Raw genomic sequence first — 23810 nt, 5'->3', positions numbered from 1 at the left:
ATGCCTGTTAGAGAACTGTGGGGAAAAAAACCTCAATAAGTCTAATAAATTGCCTTGATTAGTACACGATCCTTCAGCATTAAAAATCTGTCTATAAAATATCCTTCTACCTTTATTCCCTGTAAGACAACTATCAACCCTCAAAGGAAATGTCATTAGTGACATGACTGACCCCTGTGTCTCATCCTTGGGGCCTTTTGTGTACATTCTATCATCTTGCAATGCCATCATTCCTCATTTCACCACAGAACTATTCAAATCAAAGACAGGACAAATTAAGCTGAAATTTGCATGCACTCATGAGACAGAGAGAAGCAGATTATGAGCCTGATGTGCTAAATGTTCGGAAAATATAAATGTTTGCCTTGCAGCTTGAATATGTATATGTATCAGGTTTTTGAATGCCGCTTGAATTAGAGTTCATTGTGGTTAAAGTATATAAAAATCCACTTACTATTTAACTTTATTGAGGTACATCATTTCCCCATTTTAGCCACAATACCAATTACAAATATTTTTGGTGGAAACATATTAATTTACTTCATCTATACCCTGGCCTTCTACCCAATGGGGTCACAAAGTGGTTTCCATCATTCTCCTCTCCTCCATTTTAACCTCAAAACAACTTTCTAAGTTAGGTCAGGTTAAGTCTGCATTACTGGCTCAAGGTAACCAGGCAGGTTTCTGGGGCAGAGTGAGGGTCAAACCTGATTTCCTTTGATCTTTGTCACTTTAACCACTGTGCTGCACTGGAAATATGCAAAGTAGTTCATAATTTTGCTTGTTGGCTATCCCTCCCCATTCTGATGAGCATGGTGTTTAGCAAAATAATAATGACAAGCTCACTGACTCTTCTGTACTTGGCTTTCCTACTAGACTCTCTCCACCCCTGTTCTCCTCTTGATAAGCTTTCAAACCTAGCTTTTGAGCTGACCTGTCTTTCTTCTTGAAATGACTTCTCTGCCTTTCCAGTCATCGTATCCACATAATAAAGTCCGGTATATATGTACCTGATGCACTCACTACCTGATTGGCCCTCCAGGAAGTCACTCGCCCCTTGCAGAACCAATCAGGTAGGGTATGCCCCACCCCCGACAGTCTCCACCTCCCTGATTAGTCCTCAGGGATGTCACTAACCCCCTGGAGAACCAATCACATTGGGATGTACTGCTTCCTCCGACTGCCTCCACCTCCTCCATCCACTCACATGAAGAACTGGCAGTAAGATGAGCCGGCAGATTTAGGTGACTGGGGGGGGAGGGGGAGGGAGAGGTTGGGCTGCAGACCAGCCCCGGGGAGGCCAGTGTGGCCTCTAAGGATGCCCCCCACTGGGAAGGTCCCCATGTTCCTACCCCCCAGCTCAAAGGCCCCAGAAACGCTTCCTCCCAGTCCAACCAGGCCCACCACAGCCTGCCAAGTAATCAGCAGCTCCCACCTGGGTAAGGGAGAGGAAGCCAGGGAGGCCCCATCAATGCTCCCCCTCCCTAAGCAGCCCTGCCGCAGCCTCACCAGGCCTTGGCAGAGCCCACCCAGGGTGACAGAGCCTGTTGTATTTTTTCCACAATGGGCTTTTCCCCTAGTATCTCATAAAGGCTGAACACCAATCTGCTACTGGAGTGACTTATGGGGAAGGCACAGAAACAATCCCAAAACAGAAGTCACATACGGAAACAAATGAGGGGGGGCGGAGTAAAAGCCACAGTTGGAGCTTACTGTAATAAGGGCATCAAACAGATATTTGGTCTCTTAAAGGTATGACTGATTCGCTTATCTGACATGGCTTCTTTCGGAACGTAGAGCTCTGATAGGAGAAAAAAGTCTAGAGAGAAGGGCCTGTATTCTTCTACATTACTCAGTAAAGTCTGACACCATCCTCCAACCTAAGTAGTCTTGCTCTTACCAGAGGCTTTTTACCAGAGAAAAAGGTACTTAAGGACAGAAGTCTCCTTGGGCGGGAAAGAAGTTTCAAGCTTTTCTGAGCAAGGTGGTTTAATCTGGGATGGCTTTGAGCAGTCTGGCCCTAAGGCTCATATAATCTACTTTCCTATAGCGTTCTGCAGCATGCAGCAACTGATCTGATCTTCTACTGCATGCTGTAAAATATGATAAAGTATCTAAAGCAAACCTTGCCCAACATCTCGGGCACATGAAGAAGACAGAAGGGAAGGAGTCAGTGACTTGCAGAAATTACAGTTGGCTAGAACATCAAGTCAAAAACTTGTGAAGCTCAAATATGCAATTACAGGATCACCAGCCTTGATCTCCTTGGTACGATACTGGCAACAGAGGAGCGTAGGCAGATCCTACTAGCTAGCTGGCTAATAGCAGCTGAATATCACCTCACTGAATTTGTTCTTCTCTGTTCACAGGTACTAAGAGTTTGGGTGTGCTCCAGGCTCTTGTCCTTCAGTTCGGTTGTAGCCTAGAGCTGGGTGGAAGATCAACTAGCAGAAAAAAGGAAGGTTTGATCAGCATTCAAGAACCTTCCCTTTCTAATTTCCCTTTTGTTTCTGTTGTATTTTTTCTGTACTGATTTGGGTCCCCATTAAGGAGAATGGTGGGATATAAATAAATTCCTTTTTATTTTTTTTATTTTTTTTTGCAAAATGAAAAGCATCAGATATAAGATTACTTATGGCAAATTATCATTTCTTTCTGCTCCATTCACTCATATCAATACATACCTCCTGGGAAGGAGAATTAGCTATGCCTTAATGTAAGCCCTGATGCCTTTACCCAATACATATTCTGGAAGGTCTAAAAGCTATAGTGCCATTGTTGGGTAAAAAACTATGCTAGTGTTATCATTAAAGTCTATCAAATGCTTTGTAGAAAATGCTGCTGAAACAGAATAAGAGAAGATATTGTTGCAATGCAATTATCAGGCATAGGAAAGCTTAAACACAGCCCCCAAAAGAACTGGTCTGTCAAAACAAAACTCCACGCTGTACATGGACTATTTGTATCTCAACTATGAGACATTTATGTAGGTCCAGCAAAAAGGAACAGACGTCGTTTTTATACAGTGAAGACAAGTGCTATTCAGCTTCCTGCATACCTATAAAAACTCAGACACTTTAAGCGGATTTAATAGCTGCCTGACAATTTTATTAATGCAGTCTGTCATCCCATTTTCTTTTCAAACTGGCCGGCCCATATGCAGATTTCCTCATGTAACAAAAGATGAGAGTCACTAATGCTTGTCTTAATTAGCAGGAACATGAAAACCTATTATATTGACTACTAAATTAATGAGAATGATCACTGCAAGAATTTTTTTTTAAAAAACGAGATATTTCTGTTTCTTGTTTAACCTGTGTTAAAAATGCTGCAGGCAAGTTCAAATAAATCAAGAATGCAGTACACAAGAAAAAAAGAGCATGTTTAATGTCACAGACCTGGTGCTTAAAAATAGCTCTAGAAATATATAAATTGGAGCTTGTACAAAACATAAGCATACTGTTTTGATTTGAAAAGCCAGACTTGGATCGGCTCAAGAGAAAACCATAGTCATCTTCTCCCTCCCCAACCACATCAATGACATTTAATAGAATTAACCACTATTAAAAGTGGCATGTAAATGGAACAAAAAAGGTGTATAATGAATGGCTGGGGCACAGCATTCCCTCTCAGCTGTGCAGGTGAACAGCCGTTGATTAACACAGGAAGCCCAGCTCAGCAGCAACCTGGGTCCAAGCAGGGCCCTGTGCTACTATTCGCCCATTTCAAGATTCTGCTCAGGATGTGAACTGCTCTACTCAGAAGGGGGGGGGGAAATTAGAGGCAACACTGATGTGCCATAAATGGCATAAATCTGAGAACAAATGCCATATAAGAAAGAAACAGATCAAGAATGCCAGCAATGAAAATGAATAAAAACACTAGGAATACATAGTAAAATAAAAGGGTTCGGACCAGGATGAACTCTTATGTTCTCAATATATGTGAGTAAAGTGCCGTAAAGCCACGACAGATTTATGGCAAACCCAGCAAGGGTCTATCAAGGCAAGTAAGAAGTAGAGGTGGCTTGCCATTGACTTCCTCTGGTCTTCCTTGTTGATGTCTCTTCCAAGTAAAGACCTTGCCTAGTTTCCAAAATCTAGTGTGATTAGGCCATATCATACCAACTTCCCTCCCCCTTAATATATATGGAAGGCAGCATATCACATATTTTGCTTTTGCTGCAGTAGGACTGCTACCTTGTAACCCAGTAACATACTGGTATCCAGCATACTGGTATCCAGTATGCTCACTTTTATTACTGAAGTAAGACTTTGTGTGTCTAAGGTCCCTTACAGCTCCTTATTTTCCTAAAAAGTAATTGTATTATTAGAATTTTGTTTTATAAAGTATCATATCTCTAAAAAAGAGTTTCCTCATAGAAAGTTGGTGCTATCTAGGAGATAAAACTGCTATTGGTCTCCGTTTCCTTTGAAATACAAAATCGTACATTTTTGAAAATGGAAGGTGAACAACTTTGAAACCAGATGGATAAACTTTGTTTATAATCTGAATTCATCATATTTATGTACAACCCTTTCCCCAGGAAGTTTACATAGCCAGAAAAAGGGAGCTATTGAATAAAGGGAGAGTGGAACCCATATCTCCCAGTTCACAAGTGACTAGAAGAGAAGAAGAAGAAGAAGAAGAGTTGGTTCTTATATGCCGCTTTTCCCTACCCGAAGGAGGCTCAAAGCGGCTTACAGTCGCCTTCCCATTCCTCTCCCCACAACAGACACCCTGTGGGGTGGGTGAGGCTGAGAGAGCGCTGATATCACTGCTCGGTCAGAACAGTTTTATCAGTGCCGTGGCGAGCCCAAGGTCACCCAGCTGGTTGCATGTGGGGGAGCGCAGAATCGAGCCTGGCATGCCAGATTAGAAGTCCACACTCCTAACCACTACACCAAACTGGCTCACCAAACTACTATACCACACTGGTTCTAATTTGATAGAAATATGAAAACCTATTAAGATTATGTATAGTTAACAACTTTAGTATGGGAAACATTTAAAACATGTTTTCACATCTTTTGCCAAGCCTGTGCTAATTCTCTGAAGTCTTGCTGTCTTTTTGAATTGTAGTAGTGTACTTTATATGCAGATTTTTTAAACGGAAGAATAGCACAGGATATATTGCATTCTTGTCCATCTGGGATTGGTTGGCCATGTTGATTTAATTATAGTTTGTTTGGAGATGGCATGAGTTTCAAATTTCAAAATCATTATATGCTAATTAAAATGCAACAATGTTTGAGTAGGACTCATCTTTATCTGTAACTCCCTTTGGATTTTGAAGGATCATTGTAAAGCACATAAAAATTAAACTGAAACAAAATAGACAATGCAGCATTAGAAGAACCCAATTGGATCCGGCCACTGGCTTATCTAGACAAACATCCTTTTCCACAGAGGCAACCAGTTATCCTGGAAGGCTGACAACCAAGGCATAGAGGCCAAGTTCTTCCCCATATTTTGCCTCTCCACACCAATATTTGAAGATTTGCTCCTCTGTATATATAGTTTCTCTTTATTCCACATACCCAGGTCATATTGAGGTCCAGATCCTCCATAAATCTGTCTAACTTCCTTAAAAGAACATAATACAGCAATGCCATTGGATTAGTAATGCTAAGATTAGATTGTAAACCATAGAAGTCAGACACAGTTCAATCTGATCATGTTCCCAAATTGGTGATAGTACTTTGTCTCTCTCCAAGTAAACCTAACAATTTGCTCCTAAATTATCGTGGCAACCTGCTGTAGGAATACTGCTTAAAAATGCATGTAAAATCCACCCGGGTAGCTCCTGTGATGATCTGGAGCCTGTTTTCCAACACATGATAGTCCTTATTAGAGCTACTTCAAGGAAATGAGTTTTAGATTATCAAAGCTTAGGTGGGTTATTCTTAAATCACTGGTTTTAACTGTGATTTAAATAACTAATTAAAATCCTTGATGGTAACCATCTGTGCTTCTAGCAATTTCCCTACAGAAAGACTGCATTTTCAGTAAAGGTTTAGAATCCTTAAGCATGCACAGCATGTTTATTTACAACAAAACATAACTTATTTCGGACTGATCTTGCATTACAGGAGGCCAGGTAGGCTATTATTGTATGCGTTTTTGTAATAATAGAGGCAAACATACTGACTGATTGCTTTTGTTAAAAACTATATTTATATACTAAATAACTAAACTTTAGTCAATTTACTTCTGTGCTGTTAGATGGAAATGGAAGTTTAATTCACATGCATGGGCATTACATTATCAAACAGTTGAAAAATAATTTCTATGAGATTATGTTAAAGAAACTGAAATTTCTTAAAACGAAAGAAGAACCATCAACATGTACCTATATGATACATGGCTGAATTGAAACTAGACCTTTATTAACTTCAGCCATGCAGGGCAAGGACAAAGCTGAAGAGCTAAAGCTATAACATGAACATTTGCATAAGTGCAAATTTTCAAAGGAATGCCAAAAATCCTGATGGTTCGAAGATGGATATGGTGTTTTTTTTTTTAAAAGGTAGTGCTGCTGGTTATGAAAACCATGAAAGGTAAAACATCTGGCTATAATCAATGTATGCTCCTGTAATCTTGTTTTTAATGGCTTTTTCTGCTCAAATACCTCTCACCCTGTAAGAATATCTCAAATCCATCTTAATTTAGAATGTAACAACGAACTCCACTATTCTGTATGTCAGCCACTTATTTACCTTTAAATAAAAAGGAAAACCTGATTAGTTTATTTTTCAAATGCTTTTAGGGAACCTACTTTAACACATTTTTTTTCAAATCCCCTGATCTTCCACCTTAAAAAGAGCTTCTTTATAAGAATAACACATTTTAAAAAGAAAAACAAACAAATAATGCAACCACTAATTGGTTTAACGGCAGCTTTTAAGTAATGCATGCATTTTATCAGAATGCTAATGTGTGGGAAGATACAATTATTATGGTCACTGCAGATAATTTCACTGATAAATGGATCTATTTACACTGTATACAGTTGAGCACGAACAATTGCCAAATTATGCCCAATGTTTGCTACCTACAATGTGTTAAGACCTCCTGATAAGCCTGACCTTATTAACCTACACTTGCTTCCTCACCAAGACAATTAAGAGTTGGTGATAGGACCACATTTATTTAAAGACTCAATGCAGGCAGGTATCAGTTAAAATATATATTTAAATATTAAAAGTAACACCTTAGAAATGTCAACGTCATTACTTGCTCGGGGGAGGGTGGGGAAGACATGTTGAAACCCAGTGAAATTAAGGGCTGGTCCTCATTTTGTGAAAACCGTCTTCTAGTAACCTTCTACAGCTGCTTTCTATACTCTGCTGACCATACACAAACTATGGTGTGCAATCAAAGGAGTTAGGCACACTGCTTTCTAGGAACTGTAGCTTGAGAGGACAGGATGTTAAGGCTATGCTATAGGTACATAATTTTCTTTACAATGTAGAGATATCCTTTCCCACTGAAGCCAACCATCTTAGAAGAAGTAACTCTTCTTAGAAGTACACTATTAGTCTGGTAGCACTGTTAGTCTGGATCATAACTTGTGCCTTAGTTAATGTGACTTTTCAGTAATGATGGAATATTGCTGGGTCAGAGGGACTTTGCAAGTACCTCAAATGCTGTTATGGTTTGCATGGTTTCTCCATTCTACAATTACCATGGTGGCCTGGGAAAAACTGCTATCAGGAAACTGCCACCATGTTCCTTCCAAAACTAAATAACTCTCTAAAGCTAATAACTGCAATTTTGACACTGGGAAATTCTAAAGATACCATTGTGTTAAAGCAAAATAGGAGTCTCCTAAGATTGACAGTTGATGTGAGGGGAAGTTAAGGAAAGGTTTATTTCAGAATCCAGTGGGAACAACCAATTTATTCATCGCTTCCACAGAAACCAGTAGAGACTCCATGTTACAAGTTCTAAAGGAATTTCACAAGCCCGAGAAAGGCTTTGCAAGGGATTTTGTGCCTTGTCATAAGTTAAACTTCATTGAGGCCAAGTTGTACAGCAATACTGGCAACCCTTTGTCACCAATATGGGTCCTGAAACTGAGAAAATCTTCTCCAGTTTGGAAACTGTATGAGGCATTGTTGCATTCACATCTAAGTAAGGCAGTTTTAATGCGTTTATCTGGAAGTAATGGCTTCATTCTTTTTTAAAGACAGGAGAAACAGTATAAAATTGGTGTGTGTGTGTGCATGTGTCTAGGCAAGAAATCAAGCCAAACAGCTGCAGATCCAATATATTTGATGCTTCATAAGGCTCCAAAATGCATTTCTTCTATGTCCAGAAAACTAAACCAGCTTAGAAATGTATAGGTGATTACAACTCCCCTGCTTAACTTGTAGTACACATGTATGAAGGACACAAAATCTGAACAGATTGCAATGGGAATGTTGTACAAAATGGGCCTGTTCTTAAAGAAACCATCCCAGATAAAATTAATTCTTCGTCCCCACATAAATAAGAGAAAGCAGGCATGTGAGCTAGCTAGGTTGGACTCGAACAGGTTTAGACTTTTAGCCTGGAACAGAAGCACAAAGCAAAGCTGAATCACAGGAAGGAGAGAATTATTTTCCAGGCACGAAAAATAATCTGGTGGCATGTCCTGCATTTTTATATTGAAACTGGCTGCTCAGACCAAAAGCTTGAGTTGTGTAACCATTTTCCCTCTAAACCTAAACACTGCTTGGCAAGGCTAATCTCAGACAGTACTGACGAATACTTTTTCTTTTTTCTTTATAGATTGGATCTTTCTGGACCTTCATTCTAGGCAACTCCAATCCTGCATTGTGGCCATTAACACCAATGGACTCACATTCCCAGAGGGGTTGTGAGACCTTCTTTGCTAAAATACATTTATCCTGCAGGATTGGTGCCTTTTTTAGAGTTAATGCTTCTTTAAAAAAGGATCTGTAAGCCTACGTTGCAAGTTTCTTTTAAATTTTAAAAATGCTTCCAAAAGAATAGCAAAATTACATATCCTGAAAGTGTTACTGCTAGAACTTTGAAGAGTAATATGCCAGTGAAGCTACATGTTGGGAGTTTAAGGCTTTACAATTCTAGATTGACTACGTGCCAATCCCTTGTCGGCTGTGGGCACTTGAGCTGGCACCCAAATCGTGGGTAACCTTTTCTGGTATTTATGATGTCAGTACAGATTTTTATTACTGTTTGAGTTGTTGACGCAAAGCAAGCAGGTTCCGTAGCCTGTGTTTATCCAGGCAAGATAGAAGCACTGGGATGTCAGCTCTTTTTTTAATCAACCCGCATCACCTTCTGTCCATCTGCTTGGATAAACTTAAGTGCAACTTTTTGAAGGGCGAATGGGGTTCAAATAAGCAGCAACTACAAAAAGGTCCAGCAACTCTCCTCTAATGGCTTTAGACATCCTCACAAGACCATTTCACCTATACTCCAGAAAACAAAGTGGGAATGTGACAAATGTTTTAACACAGAGGAAGTGTCACTAGCATGTTCCTTTCCTAATCCAGAGCAAATTTATGTGGATGTGAATGAGGACAAGGAGACACAGACAGGAAAGAGTGCTGATACTATAATTTTCCCAGTCAGGGCAAAGGTGCATGCCTTGTCCCTTCTCTTCCTTTATGTGCAAAAGAAAGAACAGAGAAATTGCTACAGTATTTTTAAAGGGAAGAAGAAGAAAATGATTAACAGCAGTACTAGAGGTGTGCTGGGGAGCTGCTGTTAATTCTTTGAGAGTTCCTCCCAAATTCTTAGAGATTGACTGATCACTCCCACGAGTGATGATATAGGCTAGATATCAGGACAAAAAAATTCAGAGTAGTTCAGCAGTGGAATAGGCTGCCTAAGGAGGTGGTCAGCTCCCCCTCACTGGCAGTCTTCAAGCAAAGGTTGGATACAGACTTTTCTAGGATGCTTTAGGATGCTTTGGGCTGATCCTGCGTTGAGCAGGGGATTGGACTAGATGGCTTGTATGGCCCCTTCCAACTCTATGATTCTGTGATTCTATGTGCGTTTCAGCTATCTGTTTTAACACACCTGTTTTGTATGAGTAAAGATTATCTGCCACTTCCTACTGAACATAGCATATGCTCAGAAGCAAATGTGTAGTGTAATGTGCAAAACAGTCCCTCGAATGCAAATGAATTGACTTAATGGCTCTCTTCCTTCCACATTTTAACTACTTATAACAGGGCACTTTCAAATACGGGTTCTGTCCTTCTGCACACCTAACACTATGATGTCTTTTATTTCTGCATGCTCCAAAACTCACCCAATTATGGCGTCTTCTAGATAAATGATCCTCAATATATCACTTGCAAACTGTCAGGCTTCCCTGGTGACAATCTGCTTTTTCCACAGCCAGGAGATGGATACTGGGAGTGCAACTCTGCTGATTCTCCTGGACCTTTCAGCAGCTTACAGGATAATGTTATCCTTAGAATCATAGAATCATAGAGTTGGAAGGGGCCATACAGGCCATCTAGTCCAACCCCCTGCTCAACGCAGGATTAGCCCTAAGCATCCTAAAGCATCCAAGAAAAGTGTGTATCCAACCTTTGCTTGAAGACTGCCAGAGTTCACCACCTCCTTAGGCAGCCTATTCCACTGCTGAACTACTCTGACTGTGAAAAACTTTTTCCTGATATCTAGCCTATATCGTTGTACTTGTAGTTTAAACCCATTACTGCGTGTCCTCTCCTCTGCAACCAGCAGAAACAGCATCCTGCCCTCCTCCAAGTGACAACCTTTCAAATACTTAAAGAGGGCTATCATGTCCCCTCTCAACCTCCTTTTCTCCAGGCTGAACATTCCCAAGTCCCTCAACCTATCTTCATAGGGCTTGGTCCCTTGGCCCCAGATCATCTTCGTCACTCTCCTCTGTACCCTTTCAATTTTATCGACGTCCTTCTTGAAGTGAGGCCTCCAGAACTGCACACAGTACTCCAGGTGTGGTCTGACCAGTGCCGCATACAATGGGACTATGACATCTTGTGATTTTGATGTGATGCCTCTGTTGATACAGCCCAAAATGGCATTTGCCTTTTTTACTGCTGCATCACACTGCCTGCTCATGTTTAGTTTACAATCCACAAGTACCCCAAGGTCTCGTTCACACACAGTGCTACCTAGAAGCGTATCCCCCATCCAGTAGGCATGCTTTTCATTTTTCTGACCTAGATGCAGAACTTTACACTTATCTTTATTAAATTGCATCTTGTTCTCATTTGCCCATTTTTCCATTGTGTTCAGATCTCGTTGAACTCTGTCTCTATCTTCCAGAGTATTTGCCAGTCCTCCCAATTTGGTGTCATCTGCAAACTTGATGAGTAGTCCCTCCACCCCCTCATCTAGATCATTAATAAATATGTTAAAAAGTACCGGGCCGAGCACCGAACCCTGAGGTACCCCGCTACTCACCTCTCTCCAGTCTGATGAAACACCATTGACAACAACTCTTTGAGTGCGGTTCTCTAACCAATTCCCTATCCACCTAACGATCTGAAAATCCAGATTGCAGTCCTTCAACTTATCCATCAGAACATCATGGGGAACCTTGTCAAAAGCTTTACTAAAATCCAAGTAAATGACATCAACCAAATTTCCCCGATCCAGCAAACCTGTTACTTGGTCAAAAAAGGAAACTAGGTTGGTCTGGCAGGACCTGTTGGAGACAAATCCATGCTGACTTCCTTGGATCACCAAATTGTCCTCCAGATGTTTGCAGATCGCTCTCTTTAATATCTGCTCCATTATCTTCCCCACAACAGAGGTCAGACTCACTGGTCTGTAGTTTCCCGGGTCATCCTTCCTCCCTTTTTTGAAGATTGGAATAACGTTTGCTCTTTTCCAGTCTTCCGGGACATCTCCAGTCCTTAAAGAGGTTCCGAAGATGAGGGACAAGGGCTGTGCAAGTTCTCTGGAAAGTTCTTTGAGTACTCTCGGGTGCATTTCATCTGGACCAGGGGATTTGAACTCATCCAGTGCAGCTAAATGCCTCTCGACAGCCTCTCTATCCATGTTAACCTGCCACCCAGACACTATCCTTTGGCTATAGCCATCTCTAGATGTGCCTAAACACTTTGACCTGTGGGAAAAAAACAGATGTAAAATAGGCACTAAGCCTTTCTGCTTTCTCTGCGTTAGAGTTTGTCCATCCGCACCCAACAGTGGGGCTATTGCCTCCTTTACTTTATGTTTGCTCCTCACATAACTGAAAAATCTTTTCTTGTTACAATGGGCTTCCCTGGCCAATCTTAGCTCACTCTCAGCTTTGGCCTTTCTGATGATTGATCTACAGTGCCTAGTAACCTGTAGGTACTCTTCTTTAGAGCTCTGTCCTTCCCTCCATTTCCTGAACATTTTCCTTTTCTTTCTTAGTTCCACTTGAAGTTCTCTGTTCATCCAAATAGGCTTCTTAGAGCTCCTGCAGTGTTTTCGTATTTCTGGAATCCTTCTGGTTTTCCTTTCTGGGGTGGGACTGGGAAGCACCATTCTGCAGTAGAACTGATCTCATCTGGAGGGTAGGTGTCAGAAGGTAGTAGTGGTGGATTTCTGCTCTGCCTCATGACCACAATCTTGTCCCCCATGTTCTTCAACATCTACATAAATCCACTGGGTTAAGTCATCTGGAAATTTGGGCTGGGCTTTCATCAATATGCAAACTATATTCAGCTCTTTCTTGCACTTCTAGCTGATTCCACAGAGGGTGCAGAAAGCTCAAACTGCTTTCCCCTAGCCTGAGGGTGCTCTTGGATGCAGGCCGACTGCTGGATAACCAAGTGGCAGCTGCAGTCAGGCATACCTCTTATCAGCTTCAACTAGATAGTCAGCTATGGCCTTTCCTGGGCAGAAAAACACTGGCCACTGGGGCATGTCCTGGTCGCATCTAGATTAGATTACTGCAATAAATTCTAAATGAGGCTGCCTTTAAAATGTGTTCAGAAACTTCAACTGGTGCAAAATATTGCAGCCAGAATGCTGACTGGAATGAGTCACAGGGACCATATTACTCTAGTCTTGGCCCATTTACACTGGCTCGCAATTTGTTTCCAAACACAATTCAATGTGCTGGTTTGATCTCCAAAGCCCTAATATGGTTTGGGACAAATATATCTGAAAAAACTGCCTAATCCTTTATGAGCCCACTTCCACGAGCCCACTTCCGTACTGTGATCTTCAGAGGCTATGCTGAAAGTGTCCCTGCCTTTTGAGATTAGGCAGGTGGCAAGTTTAACATAGAATCGGGCCTTCTTGGCCATGGCAAACAAATTCTGTCTCGGGAGACGGTATGATAAGCGACACAAGGCAGGAGTCTCGTGAAAGAAGCCTCAAGATCAGAAGGCACTTCTTTATTTATAGTTTCCTCAGTCCATCTGAACAAAGAAAACACTTGCAAGCCCTTGTGTTCTAACGGGATTGGAATTTCTAGCTGCCGTGCCATATATGGCAAATCTAAGAAAACTGTGAGGTGATTGGAAGAAGTTTGGTGCACAGGTGTGGTTTAGAGAGGAGGTAGAGGTATAGCTTAACGGGGTATGGTTTGCCAACACCTACGTAGCGTGGTTTGCCAGCACTTACGTAACTAAATCTCTGCAATTCTGGAATTCTCTCCTGGAAAGATTCATCTGTCCCTTTCTGGTGCCATCTTCCACCACTGAGTGAAGACTTTTATTTCATTTGGAATTCTGTCAGTGATCCCTCCTTCCTGTCCAATGCTTTAATTGATGTTTGTATGTTTTTATATGTATGTCAGCTGCTTTTTGATGAAACTCAAATATTTGATGAAACTCAAATACTTTGGCCACCTCATGAGAAGGAAGGACTCCTTGGAGAAGAGCCTAATGCTGGGAGCGATCGAGGGCAAAAGAAGAAGGGGACGACAGAGAATGAGGTGGCTGGATGGAGGCACTGAAGCAGTAGGTGCAAACTTGAATGGACTCCGGGGAATGGTAGAGGACAGGAAGGCCTGGAGGATCATTGTCCATGGGGTCGCGATGGGTCGAACACGACTTCGCACATAACAACAACAGCTGCTTTTAATTCTTTTAACAGTCTGTGTTTTGGGGGGGGATACTTAGGATGGAATTGATTTTAATGGTTTTAAAATGTGATTTTACTGTGTATATTGCGTATATGTTAGCTGCCTTGGCACCCCTTGTGAAGGGGAGACAGATGGGAACTCATTCCGTACAATAAAATTTTTTAAAAATCTCTTCCCCAAAGCAAATTTCTATTCCTTCCTGAGTTTCTTCTACCTCACTAGAGCAGGTGATACCTCAGGAAGCAATTGCCTCCACTAAAGAAAATTTTAGCTTGCAACGTTTTATGATTGATACTAGGAATCCATGGCAGCCATTAAGGAACTGACCCTGTCTCTTCAAGACATCCATTTTGTGGTGATACAATCTCCCTGTGCTCACTCCCAAAGGCACACCAACAATGGAAACCTCTGTTCTAAAAACACTTTCTTGCTGGGTACCGGTCAGGACAAGATTGGAAAGTGGTATGTGTTACAAAAGAAAACTACCTGGGATTAATTTCTATTCTTCTAAATATTTTATAGAGTTATTTTCAAATGTATTCAGTTAAGTCCCACAAATCATCATAGGGGGACTAAAGTTAGCTCAGTGCTACCTACGCAGGTTCTCAACCTCAGTAGCACAGCACAGGAGAGGGAATATTATCTACCATCTCACTTAGTGCCATGTATCTCCCAATCTTAATTTAATTTACTGTTTCAGTATACTATAAGCACTTGGGTCCTTGGCCTCCCTAGCATCTGTTGTTTTCTTTCAGAATACATGATGATTAATTAGGACAAAGTACCTTTTCTTCAATCCCAATATTCTCCAGTGCCATCTGTTGTAGACTGAAGTGGATGCAAGACTGCATAGAATCTCAGAGTAGAGGGGAGCAAGGGGGTTAATCACTAAACTTACTATTGGTTGTTTTATCCAGAAGATTATCTATTTGTACCCTTTGATAGCTCATATGCTGGCAGAAGATCTAAGTGTCTGTACTGGCAAAACCAATGAGGATTTACACCTTAAAAGTTTCAGGGAACAGTTACCAAATAATTCCATGGAAAGTTTTTTTGAGCCACGTGAATCTAAGGATAGCAAAATAAATAGTTTCTGGGAAAAGGCATACACCCCCCATGGTTTAGTACAGTAAATAGTTTCCGTTGGTTTGACAGAGAAGGGGATGAAATAATCACAGTGTTATTGATTATTTTATTGCGTTAACAAAGCTGTTGAATGTAATTGAACCTTTATGTGGTACAGAACACAGGGGGAGTGACACTCCCCCCTCACACACACTTGTGTTAAATCTACAAGGAAATACATTTTCCTCACCTACTTTTTACTATTGCTAATCTCAGACCTGTAAAATAGAATAAAGATATTTACAAAGAAGCAGCAAAGTTTATGATAGCCAAAGAGGCCAGACAACTTAAAATATCAATTCTGCCACTGAGGATAATCTTCTGACTCTGGATTGACTACTGAGGTTGTTTCAATCACTGTGTACATCCCATTTATAGACTAGAGAGTGAAATGGCCAGATGAAGTTAAGAGAGTGGATTGATGGTCGTTGCAAGGAGATGAAGAGGGCAATTTGTTATAAGCTCTGGCATTTCAGGTCTTCCAATAGTAAAGAAAAACAAAATCGCTCTTGTTTAAGCACTTTTTTTAAAAAAATGTAAAAGTTCGGAAAAGGGTTGCAGGTATTGAGTGAAAGGAATTGTTTGATTGTCAGATCTAAAGTTAGTAAATATTTTTTGGGATACAGTAGAAAACAGGTTAAATTGGAGATCTTCGGTTCCCTGCTATATCCGTGGAAAGAACATTTTGCAGCTTTGGTTGCTGCATCTAAGAAATTAGAGTCCACTTTTTTTAGCTAGATGAACAGCCTCCAAGAATGGGCTACATCTAAGGTTGCCTGCTTTGGGTTGGGAAATATCTGGAGACTTTGAGGGTGGAGTCATGAGTGGGCAGGGCTAGAGGGTGGAAGGGATGTCAGTGTTGTACAATGCTATGGAGTCTACCCTCCAAAGTGGCCATTTTCTCTAGGGGAACTGATCTTTTTATTATGGAGATGACCTGCAATCCCAGGGGATCCCCAGATTCCATCTACAGATTGGCATCCCTAGGTAGATCGCTTTGGACTGGAGATTATTTTTCATTCCTGTAAAAACTGCAACTGCAAAAAAAATCAGCAAATAATGAAAATCTGTAGCTTAGCTCTTTGCATGCTGCACTATTCTTGTAATTAAAGGGAACAATTAATGGAGAGAGGTACTTCTTCTCCTGCAGTCTTAAGACGTTCAGTCCACTCCTTACCACCTCATTCTACTGGGTGCATGGGCCAGGCCTAAGTTAAACCATCGGACTCTAGGTCTGAGTCCAAATGCTTCTGATAAGGTATTCTTCCCCTCTGGATTTAAAAATCACAGTAGGAGAACTGAAACCTCCCCCTTCTTCACTTGCAATTTATAATCACACTTCTCATCTATTTGGCTCTGGGATGCTGCTCACACATGAAAATGCCCGTAAGCCCCTCTGTCTCTGTCAACTGGCAGAATGGAGCAAGGCTAGCATATGTCAGCTGCTAGCAGACAACTGGGAGTGATTAACCAGACCTCTGTGAAGGCCCAGAGGAACAGAAATATGGATTGTCCATGCAAATCACCCAGCATGACGAAATGTCACAGATCCATTCGTTTTGTGGTTCACAACCTGAATGCCTCTGCTGGAGGATTTTCTCCACATATAAGTGTGGCTTCTATAAAGCACATGTTGGAGCTTACTGTGTAATAACCTTACCAGAGACAGGAAAAACACCAGCAGCTTAAGACCTACAGTATAATATTTAGGTAAAACTCCATTTGATTTTTGTTCCCAGACATGTAACATAGAAATGAGTGGATCTATGTATGATCAGAGGACTTCTGTTTGTTTGTTTTTTTATTTTAAGAAAGCATCAATGTTTCCATGAGATCACCAGTAAACTATTCCAGTCCTTTTTAAAAATTAAATTTTAAATTATTTTATATTAGTAGGGGAGAAAAAAAGAAAGGGGAAAAAGCTGAAACAATAATCGTATAATCTAATATACTATAAACCAGCAAGCTTTAGAAAAAAGTCCCAGCGTTCATGACATTTTTCAGGTGGTCTTCTATTCATCAAAATGGTAAACCTTGCCATGGCAGTATATCTCTTAGCTTCTCTAAACATACATCTAGGTCAGGCAATTCTTCAGTAAACTATTTTAGTCCTCACGCTCAGTCCTAGTTGCATACCGAGCAATCAATACATCTCATACTAGTAAAAGAGATAAGGAAAGATGAAGTAGTCCTACACAAAATATGCACCCACAAGCAGATGCCTGACAAGAACTGAGCATGCTCACTGTGTTCCAAGGAACACAGAATGTTCTAGTCTGGCCTTGTTTGCTGATGCCTTTCCAACATATAGTGGACATTTTACTTGATAAATCTAATAGACTTGGAATAATACTCTGATGAAACTCAGTACAAATTAATTGTAAAAGATATGATGATCTTAGCTGACTAAACATGAATTACTATACACAAAAGGAAAGGATAGGGCTGAATCCATATGAAGAGGTCACAGAAGAAGTTGGCAGAGCAAGTCTTTCCCAGACCCCTTCTTCCCTTCTGCAAAGGATCTGCCACTTGTCCCAAAACTCCAGGGAAGATCAAGAGAGCATTGTAAGCAAAATGCACCACAAGATGTGATGCTGCAGTGATGAGGGAGAAATCAAAATCTATCTTCCCCTTGCATGGCTTGCATCATCAGGGGAAAGATATTACCTGGTCTCCCATCTCCCCCCATCACTCCCCCCATCACACACTGGTTGGTGTGTGTGTGTGAGGGGTATCTACTCTGCCAGTTCCTTCCAGGAGGTCTTTTCTGGATCAAACCCACAAGGACAATGACTAAATTAGGAAATTTCTTATATAGTTTTCTCTGCTCAAATTTCCTAACAGGTATGTATCACTTTCATTATCTTATTTTGTTTAGGGGGGTTGGAGAGACAAAATATTTAAGCTAAGGACAGGGGATTTAAGCTAAGGACAGTATGTTTTTAAGAAACCAAGACAGTAAGATAATGACAGTGAGCAGCTTAGGATATTTCACATGCTTAAATCAAATGAGGTGGGGAATGAGTGGCTTGGCAATTGCTGACTACTTCTGCCAAGCCAGGCAGCTGAATCTGATTCTTGGGATATATTTCAATATTACATTGCCACTATCAAGCCTACAACATAACTCTATGCATGTTGTTCTGAAATAAGTCCTAGGATGTTTGATGGGAATTTTCTCCCCAGTTTGCAGAGCAATCCAAAAAAAAAATCTGTAATGGTTTAAGAACCAGATGACAAAAGACAATGATTTTAAGGGATGCCAGTCCCCAAATAGAACCTAGGGATTCCCTGTAATTATAGCTGGCTTTCTACTCGCATTATACTCCCCAAGGTGGAGAACAGTCAAAATCAATAAAGCAGTTTTTAGAAATACATACAAAAATTTTTAAACAACTAACCAGAACACCTCAACAGGCAGGAAGATTAGTGAGGGGATGACATAGAAACTGAAGAAGTGTTCATCCAGTAGCAGAAGATAATGATTGAGGGGAATAGATGAATCTCTCAGGGAGGGAATTCTATAGCTTTGGTGCCACAACTGAGAAGGCCCTTTCTTGAGTTTGCTACCCACTTAGCCTCAGATAGCAGATGGCAGACACATCCAAAGTAGGGCTCTGAAAAATGACCTTATTGGTTCATGTGGCAGTAGATGTTCTTCAAAGTGTATTGGCTCCAGGCCACGCAGGGCTTTAAAGGTCAAGTGCAGCATTTTAAATTGGGAGCCAGCATAGTTGGAGAAAGACTGGAATGATGTCCCTATAAACCACTATGGCGAGCATCCTGGCTGCATAATTCTTTGCCAATTTTACTTTTTATATACTCAAAGATACTTTCAGAATTTCAAGAAATGACTGAAGAATGTTCTAAATATTCAGGAGAAAACATATAGCACAACTCATCTGATATAGTGCCACTTTAGAACTCAGTTGGGATATTGCATTTTAAACATTCCTGCATATCATAATTTCACTGCCCATGGAAAACAAGTCTCCCACACAATGTGTTCTAAGTCTAGCAATGACACTAAGTATTCTAGTTTTCTATTTTTATGTTATGAATATTGAAATATGCTGTTCCCATTATCTCCTTTATGAGGTAGCTTAACAATAAGAAAACCTGCTTCTGGGAAGGACTGGTGGTTGTTCAGGTTAATTTTACTTTTTATGACCAGCTCCATGATTGACATTCAGGAATATAATATAAATAATAATTAATGATTAGCTTATTTAGGATGATTGGCAAAAACCTCATGAGAGCCTGTAAATTTGAACAGTGTGAGCTAAAGTGTTTCCTAGAAGACAGCTCAATCACTCCCAGTAAAACCTGCTGAGAATATTCTTTTATTTGCTCAAATAATATCAGACATAACAAGATTTATAACAGACAATTCTAGCCAACAATTGGGCACCTGAATCATTCTAGTAAGAAAGTCAATGGTTACAACAACAACAAAAGGAGGAGAATATGGGGCTGGGCCCTTACAAAGAAAGAACTGTCTTATAATGACAGCATCTCTAACCTTGTGTTAAGTATTGTTTCAAGCAACATAGTACCTTGTCCTAAGAAGGTGATCCTAAAGGTGTTTTGAGACCTGTTGTTGGGGATGCAGAGGTAAAATCTAAAATAATCACTATCACTATAGATCAATTCTTTCAGGTGATGCTCCAGGCACAAAGAAAATTCGTGACTCTATTACCAAATCAGATATTCTGAGAGCAGCAATAATTGCAAGAAAAGAAAACATATTGAATCTAAGCAAACAAGACATGAATGTTGGGGGGGGGGGAAGATAGAAAGGAACTAAGGAAACAGCCTTGTTTCTACAAAAAGAGAGATAATGAGATACCTGTTTCACATTTTTAATACAAATATGGGTAACTGCACATTACCCAGATGTTTGAAAAGCATCTCTGCATTGGTTAAAATGTACAAATGCTTCTTAAAAGCTAACTTGGAAGAAAGGATAGGAAGGTCTCTGGAATGTAAACATATGTCTTTACTTGGTTATAAACAGAAGTAGAGATTGGTTGTAATAGATTCCTAATCTGTTATAATCTGTGCCAGGCAGAATTGGAAACTGAAATCCAAAGCAGCCCTGCTAACCTTACATCTGACCCATATCTGTATCCACCTGAACTCAATTAACTTCCTACATTTCACATACAACATTCTTAATTGGTTGTAACAAACTCAACTTTTACTGTTGTCTTCCACACAAGACCAGATCATAAAGAGACCTAAGCCAGTTCAACAAGGTCAATCCTTGGCTTAAGCCTTGAAAGGTCATATTGTGTTCCAGTCCCTCGAGGGTGGTAGTTAGAACAGAGACAAATTCTGATAAAGTTCCTTACTCAGCAATCTTTTTGTTTTTTAACCTTCCCGAGCCATTGGCCAAAGTCTCAAAGCAAAAGCTGCCCCATGGGGAACATCCACACTTACCATAGACCCTATTCCTCGCAACTTCATAACGTCATCATCATAATACACACACACAAAAGACCACTCCTCCGTGCTCCCTCAATTTACTGCCAGCAGTAACTGAGTAGGCAGTTGTGTGTGGGGGAAAAAGCAGCAGCCCGCTGAGAATAGTCATCCCAAACCATAAAAGAACTCTAAATGCCCTGAATTGTTAACAAAAAGAACAGAAAAAAAAGAGAAAGGCATTACGATACCTTTGAACTTGTGAAAGACAGCCCATAGCTCAGCAATGTCTGTAGCAAAGGTAATGTCTGTGTCAAGTACAATGACTCGTTCAAGGTTGGCAGGAAGAGTCTTTGTCAGAACCAGCTTCATCAGCCCATAAATCCCAGAATAATGTTTGTTGGGTATCCAGGATACTTCAGACTAATGAAAGGGACAGGGAAAAGGGAAGAGAGAAGGAAGGAAGGAAGGAGGGAAGAGACACATTTTATTAGATAAAAACAGCTTTCCCAACATACTTTCTAAGGTTCACCCTTGAAATCAAAAGAAATGCTGCTCAGTAGGAGAATGCATGAACTTACAGAAGCCCCTGTGAACAATGTGGATCAACTGGAAGAAAGGCTAGGAGGCAAGTGTTCTACTTCAAATGGAACACACCATATGGACCTCCTAAGTCTTTGAAATATCCACCTGAGCCACACAGAAAAAAGAACCACAGAGACTTTCCAAATGAAATTCAGTGTGGTGGAACGGATAGAATGTTATCTGGGAGACCCAAGTTCAAATTTCCACTCCACCAAGGCTAATCACTCTCAGCCTAACTGTTGTTGTGACTCAGGTGTGTAGCCATGTAGCACAACAAACTTTGAGGCCAGTGGCACCTTCAAGACCAACAAAGTATTATTCAGTGTATAAGATTTCATGCGCATGTCTCTGAAGAAGTGTGCCTGGCACCACTGGACTCAAACTTTGTTTTGTTGTGACTGTGAGAATAAAAAAGAAAGAGGTGAAGTATGACATTATAAGACATTATAAGGCACTGAGAAAAAAAAAGTGTGTGTGTGTGTATTTACATATTATTCTTAAATTTTACTTATTGGTATATATAGTCCACCTTTTTATATGGACTCAAGGCCAATTATGCATGGTAAGTCAGTACAATCATCAAATTGGGATATTCACTAATGAATGCATTAGGATATTAGGAGTTTGGAAGCACCCAAACGAAACAGAAGTATTAACCTGAGTGGTACAGAAATAGGATCCTACTTCCAATACACTATATGCAGCGGTTAAGACCATAAGTCCCAATAACTGATGTAAGTAAATTTGTGAAACCATTCTGTGCTGTGCAGACTTATTGCCTGAGCAGAAAAGCCCTCATAAACAGTTCAGTTCTGCATAGTTTGCAGAAGGCCAGGAGAGTAGGAGCTTTCAGGTGTATGGGCAGTTGTTGATACCTGCAGAAAACCCTGCTGACATGAGGAGAATTATTATGGCATAGGGAGACAGGCGGTCCCACAAGTAAAAAGTGCCAGGACCATGAAGGGCTTTATACACATGTACAGCTGAACTCATTTTTCTTTAACTCTATACCCTTCCTTCATTAAAAGTTATCACTGGTGTCCAAAGTTTATTTAGACATAAGTGTCAGGAAAGGCTCTAGCTAGGTATTTTACTCTAACAAGATCTCCTTTTCATCTCCCCCTCCCCAATTTTACCTCTACAGACAGAATATCATTCTACCATGACCGCACCATCTATTACCAGCAGGAATCTACCAGCTGACCTCTACATTACAGTTTCAGGGAGAAAGACATCATAGAAGTTTAAGAGTTTCTAAAAAGAGAGAGATGTGAACTTTTAAAAATGAAAGTGAAAATGACCCAGGGTTCACATTATCTGAAGAGCTCTGGGCAGTTTCCATCAGTTTGCAACATGCTTTGTGAATTATCATTGTTATACTTGCATACAGCAGTAGAGACCACATATACAACAAAACTTGCACAATGGAATGAAGGTCTATTTAATGGCTCCTTTTAGTCAATACAGATAAATGGCACCTCTCTTAAAGTTTTTATTAAGATCTTGGAGAACCAGAGGATAACTTCAGACATATACAGAAATGAGAATACAATCTGATTTAGTTTTGAGTTGTAAACAAATATTTAATCCAGAAATCAGGTATCCGGCAAAAACTGAAAGAGCTAAAGAATAGTGGTCTAGTTTCAAAACACCCGATGTTTTGTTAACCTGGACAGCAATCTAAGTAGGTCTAATCAGAATCCTACCCATATCTATTAAATGGGTCTTATTCCCAGGTAGCAACTTTGGGATGGCACTGTAAATATTTCTCCCCTTACTTGATGTATTGAAGGGGAAAAACACCAAACAGTTTAAAATAACCTACTGCTGTCCCATACTTAAAACCAATCTATTGTTCTTTGGGTAATGGAAGAGCCACTTCCAATTATCAAGGTCCTGATCTGGATCATTATTACTTATAGTTTGATTTTCAGCTGATCTGCCACCAAACATGAACAATGATTTCCAGATGATTAATGTGGCAGCATTTTTCTATAATAAGGCTGACTTCCCAATTGAATATCAGATTGCAAAAGGATGTACAGTTCACTCATAATAAATCAAAATCCAAACCAAGGAAGATTTCTATGTTCTGAAGAGAAACCAGAGTATGTGAGGGTGATCTGGCTGGTAAGGATACGCAAACCCTGCTCTCTTGTACTGAGTGTTTGGTGGTTTGAAGCATTTCCCCCCTACTAGCACATTAATTGCTTTAATACAAGGATAATAATTTAAATTTATTACTGGTACTGAATAGCAACATTTGAAACCAGTACCACTTTAGAGACTACCAATTTGTTGGGGGTAGAACTGAACTGTCCTATAATCCACTATATCCACACATCCTTGGAAATTACATATACATACACACACACACACACACACACATATTCTGATTGGAATTTGAGTCCAGTATTCATTAATATTGGTTGTATAATTAATCACTTTCTTCCCACAAAATACTGAGCTATTTGAAGGGACAGACAGAAGAAGAGTTAGTTCTTATAAGCCGCTTTTCTCTATCTGAAGGAGTCTCAAAACAGCTTACCGTCACCTTCCCTTTCCTCTGCCCACAACAGACACCCTGTGAGGTAGGTGAGGCTGAGAGAGCCCT

General features: G+C 40.4%; 1 protein-coding gene across 1 annotated transcript in view; it reads right to left on the bottom strand.

Annotated features, from left to right (window-relative positions):
- Window positions 1-23810, bottom strand: part of LARGE1 (LARGE xylosyl- and glucuronyltransferase 1) — a 351225-nt gene that overhangs the window by 147987 nt on the left and 179428 nt on the right. The window contains exon 6 of the mRNA XM_077339666.1: window positions 20863-21034. Coding sequence (XP_077195781.1) covers window positions 20863-21034 — 172 coding nt within the window. The remainder of the gene's footprint in view (window positions 1-20862; window positions 21035-23810) is intronic.

This window comes from Paroedura picta, chromosome 5 (genome assembly GCF_049243985.1).
Source record: "Paroedura picta isolate Pp20150507F chromosome 5, Ppicta_v3.0, whole genome shotgun sequence".
Lineage (NCBI taxonomy): Eukaryota > Metazoa > Chordata > Lepidosauria > Squamata > Gekkonidae > Paroedura > Paroedura picta.
The sequence above is the reverse complement of the archived record's forward strand: the minus strand, read 5'-3'. Positions and strand labels throughout refer to the sequence as shown.